At 57.4% G+C, this 14627-nt stretch overlaps 1 protein-coding gene across 1 annotated transcript in view; it reads left to right on the top strand.

Moving 5' to 3' along the window:
* LOC140903395 (unconventional myosin-Vb) overlaps positions 1-14627 on the top strand; it is a 74703-nt gene that overhangs the window by 38128 nt on the left and 21948 nt on the right. Inside the window, 11 exon segments of the mRNA XM_078850626.1 lie at positions 1361-1501; positions 2249-2374; positions 3892-3975; positions 4985-4987; positions 5578-5730; positions 6523-6620; positions 7015-7101; positions 7211-7322; positions 9108-9319; positions 11114-11270; positions 12916-13155. Of these exon segments, the coding sequence (XP_078706752.1) occupies positions 1361-1501; positions 2249-2374; positions 3892-3975; positions 4985-4987; positions 5578-5730; positions 6523-6620; positions 7015-7101; positions 7211-7322; positions 9108-9319; positions 11114-11270; positions 12916-13155 (1413 nt within the window).

Below are 14627 nucleotides of genomic sequence, written 5' to 3'. Positions count from 1 at the left end.
AGAACCGGCCACCGGTAGGGCTGGAGCTCCGTGTTCCCCACAAACCCCTAATGTCTGGAGCTGGCTGGGAACTTTTTTGGTTTCAATTTTCCAATAAAAATGTTGTGTTTTTTGTTTTTCCAAAGGGTCAGTTTTGACACCATTTCGGTCAGTGTCCCAATTGAACATTTTAGGAACAGGCTCGTTTTTTCTTGAAACACAACTCCGTTTATACAAAGACTTTAATCATAATAAAAAAGCTAACAATCAAAATTGGAACAAATTGATCAAATCAAAACAACTTTCTTAGTTTCATTTTGTTAAACTTTTTAAAATCTTCATTCCACGTTTGAACAGAGAGTTTGAAAATCAGGGGAACTTCCTGCCAAATGGTATCTGTCCCCTGCTGACTCCGCTAATGATACGGAGCTGCGAAGAGACACGAAGCCACTAAATAGTGTGCTGCAAAAAAGTGTAAACTGATCTTGTCCCCGTCTGACGTTCCCTTGGCTCACGAGGCTTCTGCTTGTTTGGAGAGTGAATGCCACATTTGCCCAAGGGCTGGGGGTTCAGCTGATGTCACTATAAATGGCTCTTGGGCAGCTGGAGAATTTGCTAGTCTGGTCTCCGTTGGAGGTCAGTCTCTGGGCGCTGTGCTTGTCTAGCGTGTTGGGTGCTGGTTAGCCTGGAGGGCTGGAAATGTCAAGAGCCCAGGGGAATTGGGCACCTGATTCCATTGTGGAACGGAAGCCTCTGAACGGCCCCTGCAGGGGGCTCTCGGCTCGGAGTGCTCCCCCTGCAGAGTAAGGGCTATGACCAGAGAAAATGGAGCAGGGTCCTGCTGGGAAGGTAGGGACCCGCCCCCATGCAGAATGCTGTTCTGGTGACTCAACACCTGAGTGGCCCTTACAACAGTTCCCTGAATCCCAGTCCTGTCCTGGCAGGGTTGTGCAAAGCTGCTGGAGGCAAACTACCATAGCAGGCAGCCTAGGGCCCGATTCTCCCCTCCCTGCAGCTTGTGGTCACTTAAAGTCTGTGTGGCATGGCCAGAAGGGCCCTTGTGGTTTGCATCTCCAAGCAGCTTCCCAGGCAGAAGGGATGGCCCGCTGGCTTGGCCGTCGGGCAACAGTGCAGGGTCCACTGAAACCTAGACCAAACTCTGGCGACTGCTCTCCCAACCCTGTGCGGATAGCTCAGTGATTTGACCATTGGCCTGCTAAACCCAGGGTTGTGAGTTCAATCCTTGAGGGGGCCATTTAGGGTTCTGGGGCAAAAATTGGGGATTGGCCCTGCTTTGAGCAGGGGGTTGGACTAGATGACCTCCTGAGGTCCCTGATATTCTATGAAGAGCTCTGATCCCGTTCCCATCCCTCCCCCATAGCATGTCTTTAAGCTGGAGCAGGAGGAATACATGAAGGAGGAGATCCCCTGGACCTTCATCGACTTCTACGACAACCAGCCTTGCATCGACCTCATCGAGGCCAAGCTGGGCATTCTGGACCTGCTGAATGAGGAGTGCAAGGTGAGCGTCCTTCCTGCTTTACCGGGAGGCCAGCAGCGCATCTGTGGGCGATGCCAGCTTGGGGGAGGGGGGTATGAGGGTCCAGCGCTCTCCTTCCAGCCTGTGTAATGGGACAGTCTCTTGTCCTAGGCCTGAGACAACTTGTTCTCAAACAAATTCCCTGCAGGGGGAATAGCTTACAGCTTCTAAATTGGAGGGGTTTCGGAGAAAAGCCAGGAAACTGATCAAAGGAAAATCTGGCTGATGGTGAGAGCCACGAGGAGCTTAATCTAGTTACCTTAACAAAGAGAAAGTTAAGGGGTGACTTGACTATCTGAAGCTGTGTGGGGAACAAGTATTTAATAATGGGCTCTGCACTCTAGCAGGGAAAGGTCTTGCATAATCCAGTGGCTGGAAATTGAAGCTAGACAAAGTGCCCTTTCAGTGGAGGACGGGCATACATTTTTGACAGCCAGAGTAGCGGTTGGAACAATTTACCGAGGCTCGTGGTGGATTCTCCATCGCTGCTGCTGATTGATTAAATGAAGATGGGCTGGTGTTTCTGAGATGGGCTCTAGGAATGATTTTGGGGATAGCTCTCTGGCCTGGCTCGTACAGGAGGTCGGCCCGGATTGCAATGGTCCCATCTGGCCTTGGAATCAAGTAGTCTAAATCCCTAGCTGCAGGTGGCTGCCCTACCTAGGGTCAACAGAGTGCGTCCTGTTCCTCAGGCCTCCTGCTGTCTGACTCGCCTTCTCTGCCTTCCAGATGCCCAACGGCAGCAACGTGAGCTGGGCTCAGAAGCTCTATGACAGGCACCTTCACCACAGCCCCCACTTCCAGAAGCCCAAGATGTCCACAGATGCCTTCATTGTCCACCACTTCGCAGGCCAGGTAGGAGGGTCCAGGGGTGGGGGCAAGGTCCCCAGGGCCCAGGTGGGTGGGGGGGCCACTGGCCTATAGGAGAGGCTATGAGACTTGCCCAAGTTAAGGTCTGTCTGAGCTGGGGTGAGAATGGAGCTGGCTGGGAAGTCTGTCTTAGAGAAATCCAGACACTCTGAACCCTGAAGTTTTCTCTCCCAAACGAATGCTGTCATATAACCCCACCGGACTCCTTGTGGCGCCCACTGGGAGAAGTGGGGCTCTCCCAAAGCAGGTGGGAACCCAGCTGGCCCAGGACTTCAGCTGCAAAGCTCATGCTTCCGCAGTGTCACTGCGGTGCCCGCCTGCTCCTGTCCGCGCTCCACTGGGGCTGGGTGCCCAGGAGGCTGGCTGCAGGCGAAAGCCACCTCCCTGTGCACCAGGGCCCAGTGGGTCTGCAGCTGGCCCCCTCCTGCCCCTCGCTCCAGGGCTGAGTGGGCTCCTGGAATGGTGATGGGACTGAAAACAAAGCAGGCTCAGTTAGAAGGCAGCCAGTGGCTGGAGTCTGAGCTCTGGCTGGGATATGCTGGAGGGGTCATGTGCCTAAATACGCATCTGTAGCACTGTGAAACAAGCTCGCGGTTCTGCACTGCACAGTGCAAGGGATCCTGGGACTCGTAGTTCCTAGAGATCAGGTGACTTGTAGGCTCGGTGCAAGGCCTGCTGGGAGAAGCGAGACAAAAGGCACAGCATTTCTGCAGAGAGGGGAACTGCTGGTGAATGGCCTGGCCTGGCCTGGACCAGCTGGTGCAGATCAAACTAGACCTCTCTGGAGAATCCAGCGTCTAGAGACGGTCTCTCCACTGATGTTGGGGTGTGGCTGCAAGTGGCACTGCCTGAATACCATGAGACACCCCCCACCCTAGCTGGCACCCACTGGGAGCATCCACGGCACCAGCTGCCACTCTGAGAGAGCTTCCAGCCCCTCTGGGTTTTAGTTAGAGCATCCCAGGCAGGCTGGTGAGCTTTGAGCCTCCGACTCCCAGAGGCCACTGGGACCCTGAGCAGTCTGTGCTGGGGCATGGGGCTCTAGTCCCTTTGGAGCGGGTGCTGTGGGCAGGACTAGACCACTCCTGAGGCCCCTTCCAGCCTGATGCTTCTGTCTGGCCTGGGCAGGGGTGGGGTGGGGGTGTTTTGTCTGCATGGGTTAAACAGAGAATTCCAGCTGCAGCCAGCATTTGGGAATGACACCAGGGCTCACCTTGCTGAGGGCTGGACCTGGCTCTGTGAGGGCAGTCTGCTTTTTTTAAAAATACTTATTTAGGCGAAATTCTTCACCACCCCTCCTGTGTAACAAGCATCGAACTCCCATCCACCTGGTACAAACGGGCTGGGGCTTCTCAAAGGCCCAAGGGCTTTAGGCACCCAGCTCCCCTTGGCTTTGATTTCCCCCACCCCCAGTACCTCTGCTCTGGAGACCTCTGGGCTCTGAATTGTCCCAGGAGACCCTGGAGCTGATAAGGCCTCCTGCATGCCCTGTTCACCCACAGGTGGAGTACCAGTGCAGTGGGTTCCTGGAGAAGAACCAAGACACTGTCCATGCAGAGCTGATCGGGCTCCTCCGAGCCAGCAAGGTGAGCCCATGGACCTCCCAGCGGGGTGGGGGTGGGGTGCTTGGCAGCAGACTGCACAGAGGAAGGTGGTAGACGGGTGTCATCTGAAGTTCATCCCCATCCTGTGCCGGGATGGGGATCGTCACGTGGGTCAGAAGGAGCAGTGCTGGCATCTTGGGGAGAAGTGCCCTGGCAAACCTGCGTGCGCACCCCCCCCCCCACAAGCAAACCTGGAGTGGCAGGGGAGCCCTAGTATTCAAATTTGCAAACAAAAAGATCTTGTCAACACAATTGACCTGGGGGGAAGGGGGGGCACAGTGTCCTCACTGGGTGCCAAGGTGGGGACCCACATGTCCTGCAATAAGGACAAAAGCTGCACCCACCCTGAGCCCTCACTCCATGGGGTGGGTGGGGTGTGTGTGTGTGTGTGTGTCGGGGGAGTGGGGGGTGATGAGAGCTGTGGTGCAGAGGCCAGATGCCAGGGGAGCAATGTAGGAAACGACTAACTGGGGTCGGGTCATGTCCCGTCCATGGTGCCCTGAGTTGTCAGGCCCCCTTCTCTGCTGCCGTGAGCTGCTGCTGCAAAGGCTTGGTGCAGACTCAGCTGTGGGTGGGTCAGAAAATGAAGACTCACCTCCACCAGGGGGTGCCAGACCTCTATTTCTCTTGGTGTTTGGGGGGCTCCCAAAAATAAACCCATGCTTTTGTAAACTGACCTGTAAAGCAGCTGCCTGGCTAGACCCCCCTGGGATGGGAATGGCCTGTGCAATCCCAACAGGCCAGGCCTCGCCAGCAGAGCTGGTGGCTGGGAATGGGAAGCTCGGCGGGGGGCGGGGAGACTCACTCACTGCTGTGCTGGGGCTCCAGGCCACTGTTGCAATGTGGGATGCTAGACTCTGGGAGCTGTTAACCTGGGCTGGGGAGGGGGGAAAGGCCGGCAGACAAAGCAACGGTGACGCTGCTGTTAAACTAATCGGTTTGTCATTTCTCTCCCCCACCACCCCCTCGTTGCCGTCCCGTGGATCTGCAGAAGGTAAGTGGTCCCACGGGGTAGGAGTCACAGGCCACTCTCCGTCTGCTGCGGGTGCTCACAGGGACTGGTGGCTGAGCCTGCAAGTTGCCAGTTCTGGCTGGACGTTTTCCTGCAGGTTTCATCACACGACATGGAGGGGCCGCAGCTCTAGGGTGCGTTGCAATGGGCGGGGGACTCTGGGCTGTGGCTGCTACTTATCCTGACTGGGAGCAGGGATGAGCTGCTCCTAACCCGGGGGGACACAGAGGCTGGGCTGGTGCCTGTCGTGCTCTATACTGACCCCAGGCTCAGATCCATGCTGCCCGTGGCTCCGCGGGGCCCTATGCGTGTCGGACTCTTTGCCCGACGCCCCCGCTGGTGCAGAGAGGCCCATGAGTAGCACTGGGGCAGCTGTGGGGAGGGCTGCGTCCTGCTGCAGGGCCTGCAGTTCTCATGCAGCTGGCTCGGTGGCTCCCCACAGTAGCTCTGGGAGCCGTGGGGCTGGCCCTTGCAATAGGGCTCGGGGTTGCTGGCTGCCTGTTCCTGCTGGCCAGTAGGTGTCACTCATGGCCTGCGGCTGGCTCTGATCCTTCTGATGTCTCCCCACCCAGTCTGCGCTGCTGGCCGAGCTCTTCCCGGAGGAGGGGGACAGCAGCATTGCCCTACCCTCCCGCAGGTCGCATGGGTCCAGGGTGACCGTCCGCCCTGGCAGGAGGTCTCTGCCAGCTACTGACAAGGAGCACAGGAAACCCATCTCCACCCAGGTACACAGCGGGGCTGGCGTGCCCTATGCCCTCCCCATGTCACTACCCCCTTTTAACGCAGCATCGAGCATCCACCCCTGTGCAAACCCCTCCCGGCTTCTCAACTTGCTGAACAGATTCCTCCTCCACTGCCATGAAATGTTCCTGGGCTGGCTCTGCCTGAGAGGTGCTGAGCCCCTACAAATCCTGCTGTCCCCAGAGGCCAGCAGGTGCTCAGCACAGTTGGTAGTCGGGGCCTTTCCCTCCCAGGGGAGGGATCTGTGACCCGGCAGTGAGATGCTCCAAACACTCTTGCTGGGTGGTGGGGAGAGATGGGCCCAAGCACTCGGACGTTCTCAGACTCTGCCGCGTGCTGGGGCTGGTCTGAGCTGCCAAGTTTAGCTGCAGACCCACAGGCTTGGTGGGCTGGGGACTCTGGTTCCAGGCTGCTCAGAGGCTTATCAGCACCCAAAGCCCCAAATAGTGCTGCCAGGTGAGAAGGTGGCCTGGAAAGGGGCAGCTGGGTATCCAGGGGCTGCATGCAGGGGTTCCGCTCCTCCCTTGGACCAGCCTTCAGCTTAGGACAATGGGTCCTGGTGCTCTCTGCTGCCCACCCACTGCCAGGCCCCTTGCCTGTGCCCATGAAGGGCAGTGGGAAATGCAGCTCTGGTGGGCCCCCAACCCTCCCCAAGGAATCCAGAAGCCTCTTCGCTCTGCTGAGGACAAGATCCGAGCCTGCTCGGGAGCCCTGGCTCCCCTCTGGGGCACTGCATCCACACCCAGACCTAAGCCACCTCGCTCTGTCCCCTGCAGTTCAAAGCATCGCTGCACAAGCTCATGGAGACCCTGAGCAGCACCGTGCCCCACTACATACGCTGCATCACACCCAACGACCGCAAGCGGCCCTTCGAGTGAGTGCCTGGCAGCTTTGCGATGGGGCGGGGGCTGGAGCGGGGGAGACTCCAGCCAGAGCTGCTGTCTGGGGAACCCACATCACCAAGGAGCTCTTGTGAGACTAGCAGCAGTCTGTTCCGGCTCTGCAGTAGCAAACTTGGCTGCCTCCTTGGTCCAGTGCAGAGCCGGGCGACTTCCCTTGCTGTCCCGAGCAGCTGTGCAGCTGGATTGGGAGCTGCAACCCAGCTGCCTCGTTCCCCTTGGCGCCTCTGCAGGTGGCTGCACCATGAACAGTCAGCAAGGAGGTGGCCGGCCCAGGCCTGGGCTGAGGGCGGCATGGCAGATCCAAACCTGCCATGTGCCCTAAGGAACCCTCGCTCGGAGGGCGCTGACTCTCTCTCTCTGCTCTAGGTTTGATGCCAAGCGAGCAGTCGAGCAGCTGAGAGCCTGCGGGGTCCTGGAAACCATTCAGATCAGCGCCTCTGGCTATCCATCCAGGTACGGCCAAGCCAGGAGTTTCCTGCCTGCCCTCCTCTCTGCTGGGGCATTGGAGTCCCTGGCGTGCTCCAACTCTCCCCGTTGGCTCTGGCCTCTGTCCCCTCCGCAGGTGGACGTACGTGGAGTTCTCCAGCAGGTACCGGGCTCTGATGCGCCCGGAGGAGCTGATGGGCGGTGATGAGCGGCAGACCTGCCAGCTTGTCCTCAAGAGGCTGCTCAAGGTAAGAGCCCTGTGGGTTGCTGTCCCGGGGGGAGGACCCTGAATGGGGCAGCAGGGGATTAAATTCTAGGCTCCAAGGCCCTCGCTGCTACTGCACCCAGCCTTTTGTGCCGCTCCTCCGTGCCCTGAGGGGAGCTGCCTGCTGGTGCACCCGGCCGTGTGGGCTTGATGGGCCCTTCCTTCCCTCCTAGCAATGAGGTCACTATTGCAGGAAACACGTGGGCCAAGTCCATCTGGATTGTGCCATAGCCTCCGGCAGTAGGTGTCTGGGGCCAGGCATCGCTGCCTGCAGGTGCTGCAGTATCTGTCTCCTCTCAATAACGGGACTAGCCTGCCCAGTGTCCCTCTGCTACCACGCCATCCTAGAGACTGGCAGAAGGGCGCCTGGCCCAGAGCCCTCTGCCAAATGCAACTCGCTCCCGTGGGAAACGTCGACTCTGCTGAAAGCCACCAACTTCCCTGTGGAGACAGCGCTGCATCGCCCGGTGGGAGGGGTGGTCCGGATCTCTCGTGTGCCTGGCTCCCCGGGAGGGCTGCCTTTCCTCCATGCACCAGTCTGCCTTCCTGGCGAGCAGCTCGTCCTAGGAGTCTCTGGCCATGGAGCCTGCCTCTGGGAACCCCTGTTCTATAACTGTGGGACATGCGCCCCTGGGGGTACACGAGACCTCTCTGTGGGGCACGTGGGAGTAATTGCATGACAGTGGATTTTATTTATTGATTAATTGCATTTTCCTAATAGGCTACTTAGACGAAGCTTTAAAACTGGGACTTTCTTGACTTAAATTAGCTACCGTATTTTACACAAGATGTACCAATGAGAACAGATACAGGGTGATGCTGACGTACAGATCCCTCGCCTCCAATCACTGTACAATGTGGGTTCAGTTGCCCAGCAACTGTCCAGTCTAAGTGAGCTCAAACTTAGTTGGGTTTTTTGGTCGTACACATTGTGCCTGTAACTAGATCTGTACATAACCATGAAACCTGGGCCGATGGCCAAAGCCAGGCAGTGTGAAGAGCACACAGTATCTGTGGGGACATGGGCAGCTGGCAGATCGGGAAATGGGGTCCACAGTGAGCAACATTTGGGAGCCTCTGCTATAGAGAAGGGGCACGAGAAGCCCCTGAACTAAACTCCCAGGAGGCATTGCAGCAGCCTTTCCAAACTGGAATATTAAGGATTTTGGCTGAAATCCTCCGGGGGGTTTTTCCCAGACAGTCCTGGGCATCTGAGTCAATGGGTGGGCCATGTAGGCCGGGTGAGCTGCTGCCAGCTAGTGCTGACTGGACTGTGCTAAGCTGGCATTAGGCTGGTCCCATGGCCAAGTTGAGGGTCCCCGTTCTCTGGGCAGGCAGAGGCCTGTGCCGGTCTCTGCATGCTGCAGCTTCCTTTCCGCCCAGGCTGGAGACCATCTGGGGAGCACTAGGATTCAGTCCCTAGCTCTGCCCATCTGACCCGGGAAAGGCGGCTTACCCTCTGGGGACCCATGTCCCAGTGATACCTCCTGGCTGTGCAGCTCGGTGCTGGGAGCGCTGCAGTTGGAGGGAGCGTTCGGTGTCTAAAGGATTAATACCCCCTCTCCCTGGGATGATCTGGATGCTGCAGCCCCTCCCCTGCCCCGCTGTCAGCTGTGGGAAGAGGGTCTGTCCAGCCAGACCCTGGTGCCCAGAAGGGCCCGCACAGCACTACTGCTATCCAAGCCTGCAGCATGGAGCACCCATGTCTGAGTTCGCTCCGCCCAGTTGTACTTGCCTGGTCATGGATCTCACTGTTCTCTTCCTACAGGACCCCAACAAATACCAGTGCGGGAAGGGCAAGATCTTCTTCCGTGCTGGCCAGGTGGCCTTCCTGGAGGAGCTGCGTGGCAGGAGGCTGAGAGCAGCCTGTGTCTTCATTCAGAAGAGCTTTCGTTGCTGGCTGGGGAGGAGACACTTCTTGCGTATGCGAGCTGCAGCCATCTGCCTCCAGCGCTTTTCCCGGGGCTTCTTGGCCCGGAGGTGAGAGGTGATGCCCTGCAAACGCTGCCCACATCTGGCAGGTTGAGCCAGGCATTGAAGTGGCTCTGCCTTGGCATCACTGGAGACCCATTTCTGGGCACCCTCTGTGGTGGGTTGGATCACAGAAACCCCCTTGGAGCTGCCCCCGGTGTGCCAAGACTGCTTCTGCTCCTGCTTTCTTGCCCGGTCAGCTTAGGACTTCAGTGCCCTGCCTGGCTTGAGCCAGACCCAGGAGCCTGCTGCAAACCCAGATCCAGGCCTGAACCACGTCCCCTAACAGCTGTAGGCTTAACTGAAAGCAGCTTACAGAAGTGTGCCTGTCTTCAACACTCAGATGCCCCACTCCCAATGGGGCCCAAACCCGTTTTACCCTGTATAAAGCTTATACAGGGTAAACTCATAAATTGTTCACTCTCTAACACCAATAGAAAGAGATGCACAGCTGTTTTGCCCCTCCCCCCAAGTATTAATACATACTCTGGGTTAATTAATAAGTAAAAAGTGATTTTATTAAATACAGAAAGTAGGATTTAAGGGGTTCCAAGTGGTAACAGACAGAACACAGTGAATTACCAAGCAAAATAAAATAAAACATGCAAGTTTTTTATGTCTAATCAAACTGAATACAGATAAAAACCTCACCAGTTCCAGAAAGCTCTTTTACAGACTAGTCTCCTTCTAGTCTGGGTCCAGCAAGCACTCACACCCCCTGTAGTTACTATCCTTTTGTTCCAGTTTCTTTTAGGTATCCTTTGGGGTGGAGAGGCTATCTCCTTAGCCAGCTGAAGACAAAATGGAAGGGTTTCCCATGGGCTTAAATAGACTTTCTCTTGTGGGTGGAGACCCCCCTCCTCTCTCCGATGCAAAGTCCAGCTCCAAGATGGAGTTCTGGAGTCACCTGGGCAAGTCACATGTCCATGCATGACTAGGTTTTTACAGACAGAAGCCATTGCCCACATGGCATCTTGACTGTCTCCAGGAAGACTTCTTATGTGGATTGGAGCCTTCCAAATGCATTGTTCCTTAAGTGCTTCTTGATTTGGGCACTTAACTTTGTGAATTCCTTTCTCCAGGAGCTGACCAAATGCTCTACTAAGGTTATTTAGAAATCAAGGCAGTACACGGCCAATATTCATAACTTCAAATACAAAAATGATACCTGCATACAAATAGGATTAATAGATTCAGTAGATCATAACCTTTACATAGATATGTTACATGGCATATGTAGCATAGAACATATTCCAGTTATGTTGTATACATTCATAAGCATCTTTCCATAAAGACTTATGGGGGGCACCATCACACCCTCGCCTGTTGCTGTACCCAGCCACTGGAACGGAGCAGCTAAGAGTGCTGATGCAGAGTGTCTGGCTGGCAAACAGCATTCGAAAGCTACATCAGGTGTAGGGCTAGGCGGGGACCTGGCACTAGCCATGCTCCACCCTAGAGGTGGCTGCATTTCAAAAGCGACTGTAAAAATCCCAGAGTAGAGACACGAGAGCCAGGAGAAGCTGGTGCCAGGCCAGCAGCTGCAATTGGGTCTCATTTGCGGGGGGTGGGGGTGGATGGAGCAGTGCCCTAGCTCTGAGCTGAGGGAGGCAGGGGGGGTTGGCCTCAGGACCTGGTGGTGGGTCTCTGCTGCGGGGGCCTGTAAGGGGCTAGGGTAGACCCTGGGACTGTGCTGTGGGGGGTCATTCTGTTGTTCTTGGGGGGAGGGGGGGGCCTAATTTCTGCTGCCCTGCCCCAGGGGGCTCTGGCTCACCATGCCCAGTGCCTGTTGCCCTTGTGCAGGCTCGTCAGGGGCCTGAGGAGGACCAGCGCCGCACTCATCCTGCAGAAGAACTTCAAGATGGCTCTGGCCAGGCGCTCGTACCTCCGCAGCCAGGCAGCAGCCGTCACCATCCAGGCCTTCGCCCGCGGCATGTTCGCCAGGCGCCTGCACTGCCAGGTACCAGCCCTGCCCGCAGCCGTGGGGTTGGGGATCCACTCGTGGCAGCGGCTTCAGAGGGTGACGTACTGGGTGTGCTCCCAGCGCTGAGGGGGGGTGCAGCCCTTGGGGAAGGGGGTCCTGAGGGGTTACAGGAGCCCCATGTAACGTAGGGGTGAGGGCTGGCAGGTACATCCTGGGATCTGGAGGGAGCCCCCTTGCTTAGTACCCCCATAGAGCAGAGACTCATCCCTCTCTCGCTGCAGGCTCTTGCCACAAGGTAGAGCAGTTACCTGTCTGGCTCAGCTCCTTGTCCGGCATGTGCAGGGAGTGTGGGGCCTAGCATGGAGAGGGGGTACCCATGGGCAGCTTCCCCCCCACCCCCAACCGCAGGCAGTGTGAACGGGTAGTGCTGTGACTCCCCAGGCAGGTGTATCGCTCTCCTGCCTGGGGTATGGGGCCGCGTGGGGCCCCTGGTGGCCCGTTCAGGGTGCGCGGGGGTCAGCTCACCTGGTGGGAGCCACCCCGTCCCTACCCTCAGGAGTGACCAGGTTCCTAGGAGATCTCGAAGGTGGTGGGCACGCCTAGGCAAGGGGGATCTTCACCCTCTCGCTGCGCTGGCTCACGGGTCCAGTGCCCGGTGCAGCTCGCACTGGAGCAGCCCACGCCCCACACCTGCCCAAAGCGCCTCTGTGGGGAGCAGTCCTTGGTGTAGGCCCTCACAGGTGCCAACTTTCACTTTTCTGGCTGGGTGCTCCACCCAGTGGCCCTGCCCCCATCCCACCCCCTTCTCCAAGGTCCCACCCTCCTCCCCCTCCGTGTGCCCCACCAACACTCTGCTTCTTCCCACCCCTGCAAGTGCCCCCTGCCAAACAGGTGATTGGTGGGTGCTCAGCACCCACCAATCTTTTTCCAATGGGTGCTCCAGCTCTGGAGCTCCCACAGTTAGGCTAGGCATAGGCACTGACTATCTCCTGAGCATCCTCGGAGGCCAATCTAGGCTGCGAAGTGAAGGGCAGAAACCCCACAGAACCAAATTAGAGCTGGGGGGCAAATGGGCAGGATTTTGATGCCTGGCTCAGTTCTTGTCCTGGAGTCCAGGCTTGGATCTGCTCCCAGCTAACTGCTCCCAGGGCCACTCCGCGGGGTGGGGTCGGGGGGGCATGGTTCTGGGACTGCCTTGGAGTAGTAATACCAAATATCTGGTTTCCATCATGAGCACCCCCACTATAAAAATTATTCCAGCACCCAGAGGGGAGAGGGCAGCAGGGTGTGAACTTTCTCGGAGTCTCACTCCCATGCTCCAGGGTGATCAAAACAGCCAGTCTCTCTAGCAACCCGTCTGCCCCAGGCTCAGGTGCAGGTTAGAATAGTTGCAACAATGTCCTCTCATCTGCTCCGAAACCCCTTCAGGGGCCACCGTGTGTCATGTGCGTAAACCCTGTGGTTGCTAAGCAGGGCTCCTATTCTCACAGGCATCCTTGGCGCCCAAGGGAGGGGGTGCAGCGTTGTCCCTAACTAGCATGTTCTTGGATCCCTTGTGAAACGTTGGCCGCAGTTTGTGCGAGGCTGTAGCTGCTGGCGCCTGGTGCTCTGGCCGAGTTACCGCCCTAAAGCAATGGGTGTTGCCCTAAAGCTTGGCTGCGCGTGTCTGCTCTCTCCCCAGATGGTGGCAAGCCAGAAAGCTGTTGTGATCCAGAGCGTGGTGAGGGGCTGGCTGGCTCGCACCAAGTACGTTCGGGTGCGCGGTACTGTGGTGTATCTGCAGTGCTGCTTCCGACGCATGCGGGCTCGCAGGGAGCTGGGACGGCTCCGGCTCGAGGCCAGGTCGGTGGAGCACTACAAACAGCTCAACAAAGGCATGGAGATCAAAGTGATGCAGCTGCAGTGCAAAGTGGATGAGCAGGTGGGTGGATCGGCTCCTCCTGCTGTCCCAGAGCTACAGGGGGATTCCTGGGCCTCGACTATTGGGATGAGCCTTGAAGCCAAGGTGCTGACTGCTCACGGGCATGTCTGTGAGAGTCCTGGAGAACTGCGTTCTGCCTTGCGAAGTTCCCCTAGCAGTCTACATTGGATAGTCTTGTCTTACTCAATGTTCCTGTGAGTTGTTAAGCAGTAGCAATGCTCCACTCCAGAGGTGGCAGCATTTCACTCCCTTAATGATACTGTAAAATCTCGGATCCATCTCTGAATGTTGCTGGAGCACGCCCTCTGTGCCGGGAAAAGCCACGCTACCCTTCTCCTGGGAAGCACGGTCCATTAGTACTGCGAGAACCAAATTCTGGCTGCATCTGCCTTCCGGCTCGTCCCCGGAGACTTGCATTGGGCTCTCTTGGCAGAGCAGGATCCTGGACCTCTTGGCTCAGGACAGATTTCTAGTTCTGAACCCACCGAACTTCCTATGGCTCAGCCATCGGGCAGCGAACGCAAAGCGAAGGCGTGGGGAGCGAGGCTGTGCAGATGGAGTAGCTGGCTTTCTGGGGCTGGAGGAAGGCTGCGAGTGGCAGCAGCTTTCCCTGCTCTGGTCTCCTCTGGGGTATTTTATGGGGTGCCTCAGGGACTGAGTGGCTTTAGGGGGCACCACGTGCTCAAGCCCCTGTGCGGAATTGGGAGGCAGTCTTCAAACCTCTCTTCTCTCCACCCCTCTCCCATGCAACCCAGCAGATGCCGCTTGTGTAACTTCCTCGCAGTGCCTATTGTCTGCCCCCACCCAGCAGGGTGCCAGATGGTGCCTGGCACACCGTGTTCTGTCGCTGGATATTTACCAGCGGGCGCACTTGGCGCTGCCATCTGTCTGCCTCTCATCTCGCTATTTGCTCTCTGCTGGGGAGGGGCTTCCGCGGAAGCTTCTCTTTAAAGCGAGCCTGCGTCCCTGACGGTCTCTGGCCTACGTGGGTAAACCCCATCTCGCTGGTCTGGAGTGGGTGGGGCGGCCTGGAAAGCTGATGTTGGGGCAAAGGGGACTTAGGAAAAGCCAGCGTGCTCTTGGGCCAAATACATCCGGGCTGGGGCAGGGCAGTGGCCTGGGAGCTCGGATGAAGGCTGGCCCCAGTGGAGTTCACAGTTCTGCTGAGATGTGGTGCATCCTAGAATGGGATTTTGCCCCCCGGGGAAGGAGGAGGTGCAGGAGGGCGGCTACTCCTAATGGCACTGGCTGATCCAGGGTAGCTTAGCCAGCTTTGGGGCTCGGCACCTTGACTGCGCGACCATCCCGAAGACTCTGCCAGATGGGAACTCTGACATGCAGTGGGCTCTCCAGGGACAGAGCCAGTGCCCAGCCCATGTGTAATGAGGCTGCTTCTGGCAGGACCCAACTGAGCGTGCCAATTCAGGGCAAATTGCTTAAAGCAGGGCAGTTACAGCCCAAGGCTGGGGTTT

Source organism: Lepidochelys kempii, chromosome 25, assembly GCF_965140285.1.
Source record: "Lepidochelys kempii isolate rLepKem1 chromosome 25, rLepKem1.hap1, whole genome shotgun sequence".
NCBI lineage: Eukaryota > Metazoa > Chordata > Testudines > Cheloniidae > Lepidochelys > Lepidochelys kempii.
Note: the sequence above shows the minus strand (reverse complement) of the source record. Positions and strands in the feature narration are given on the sequence as shown.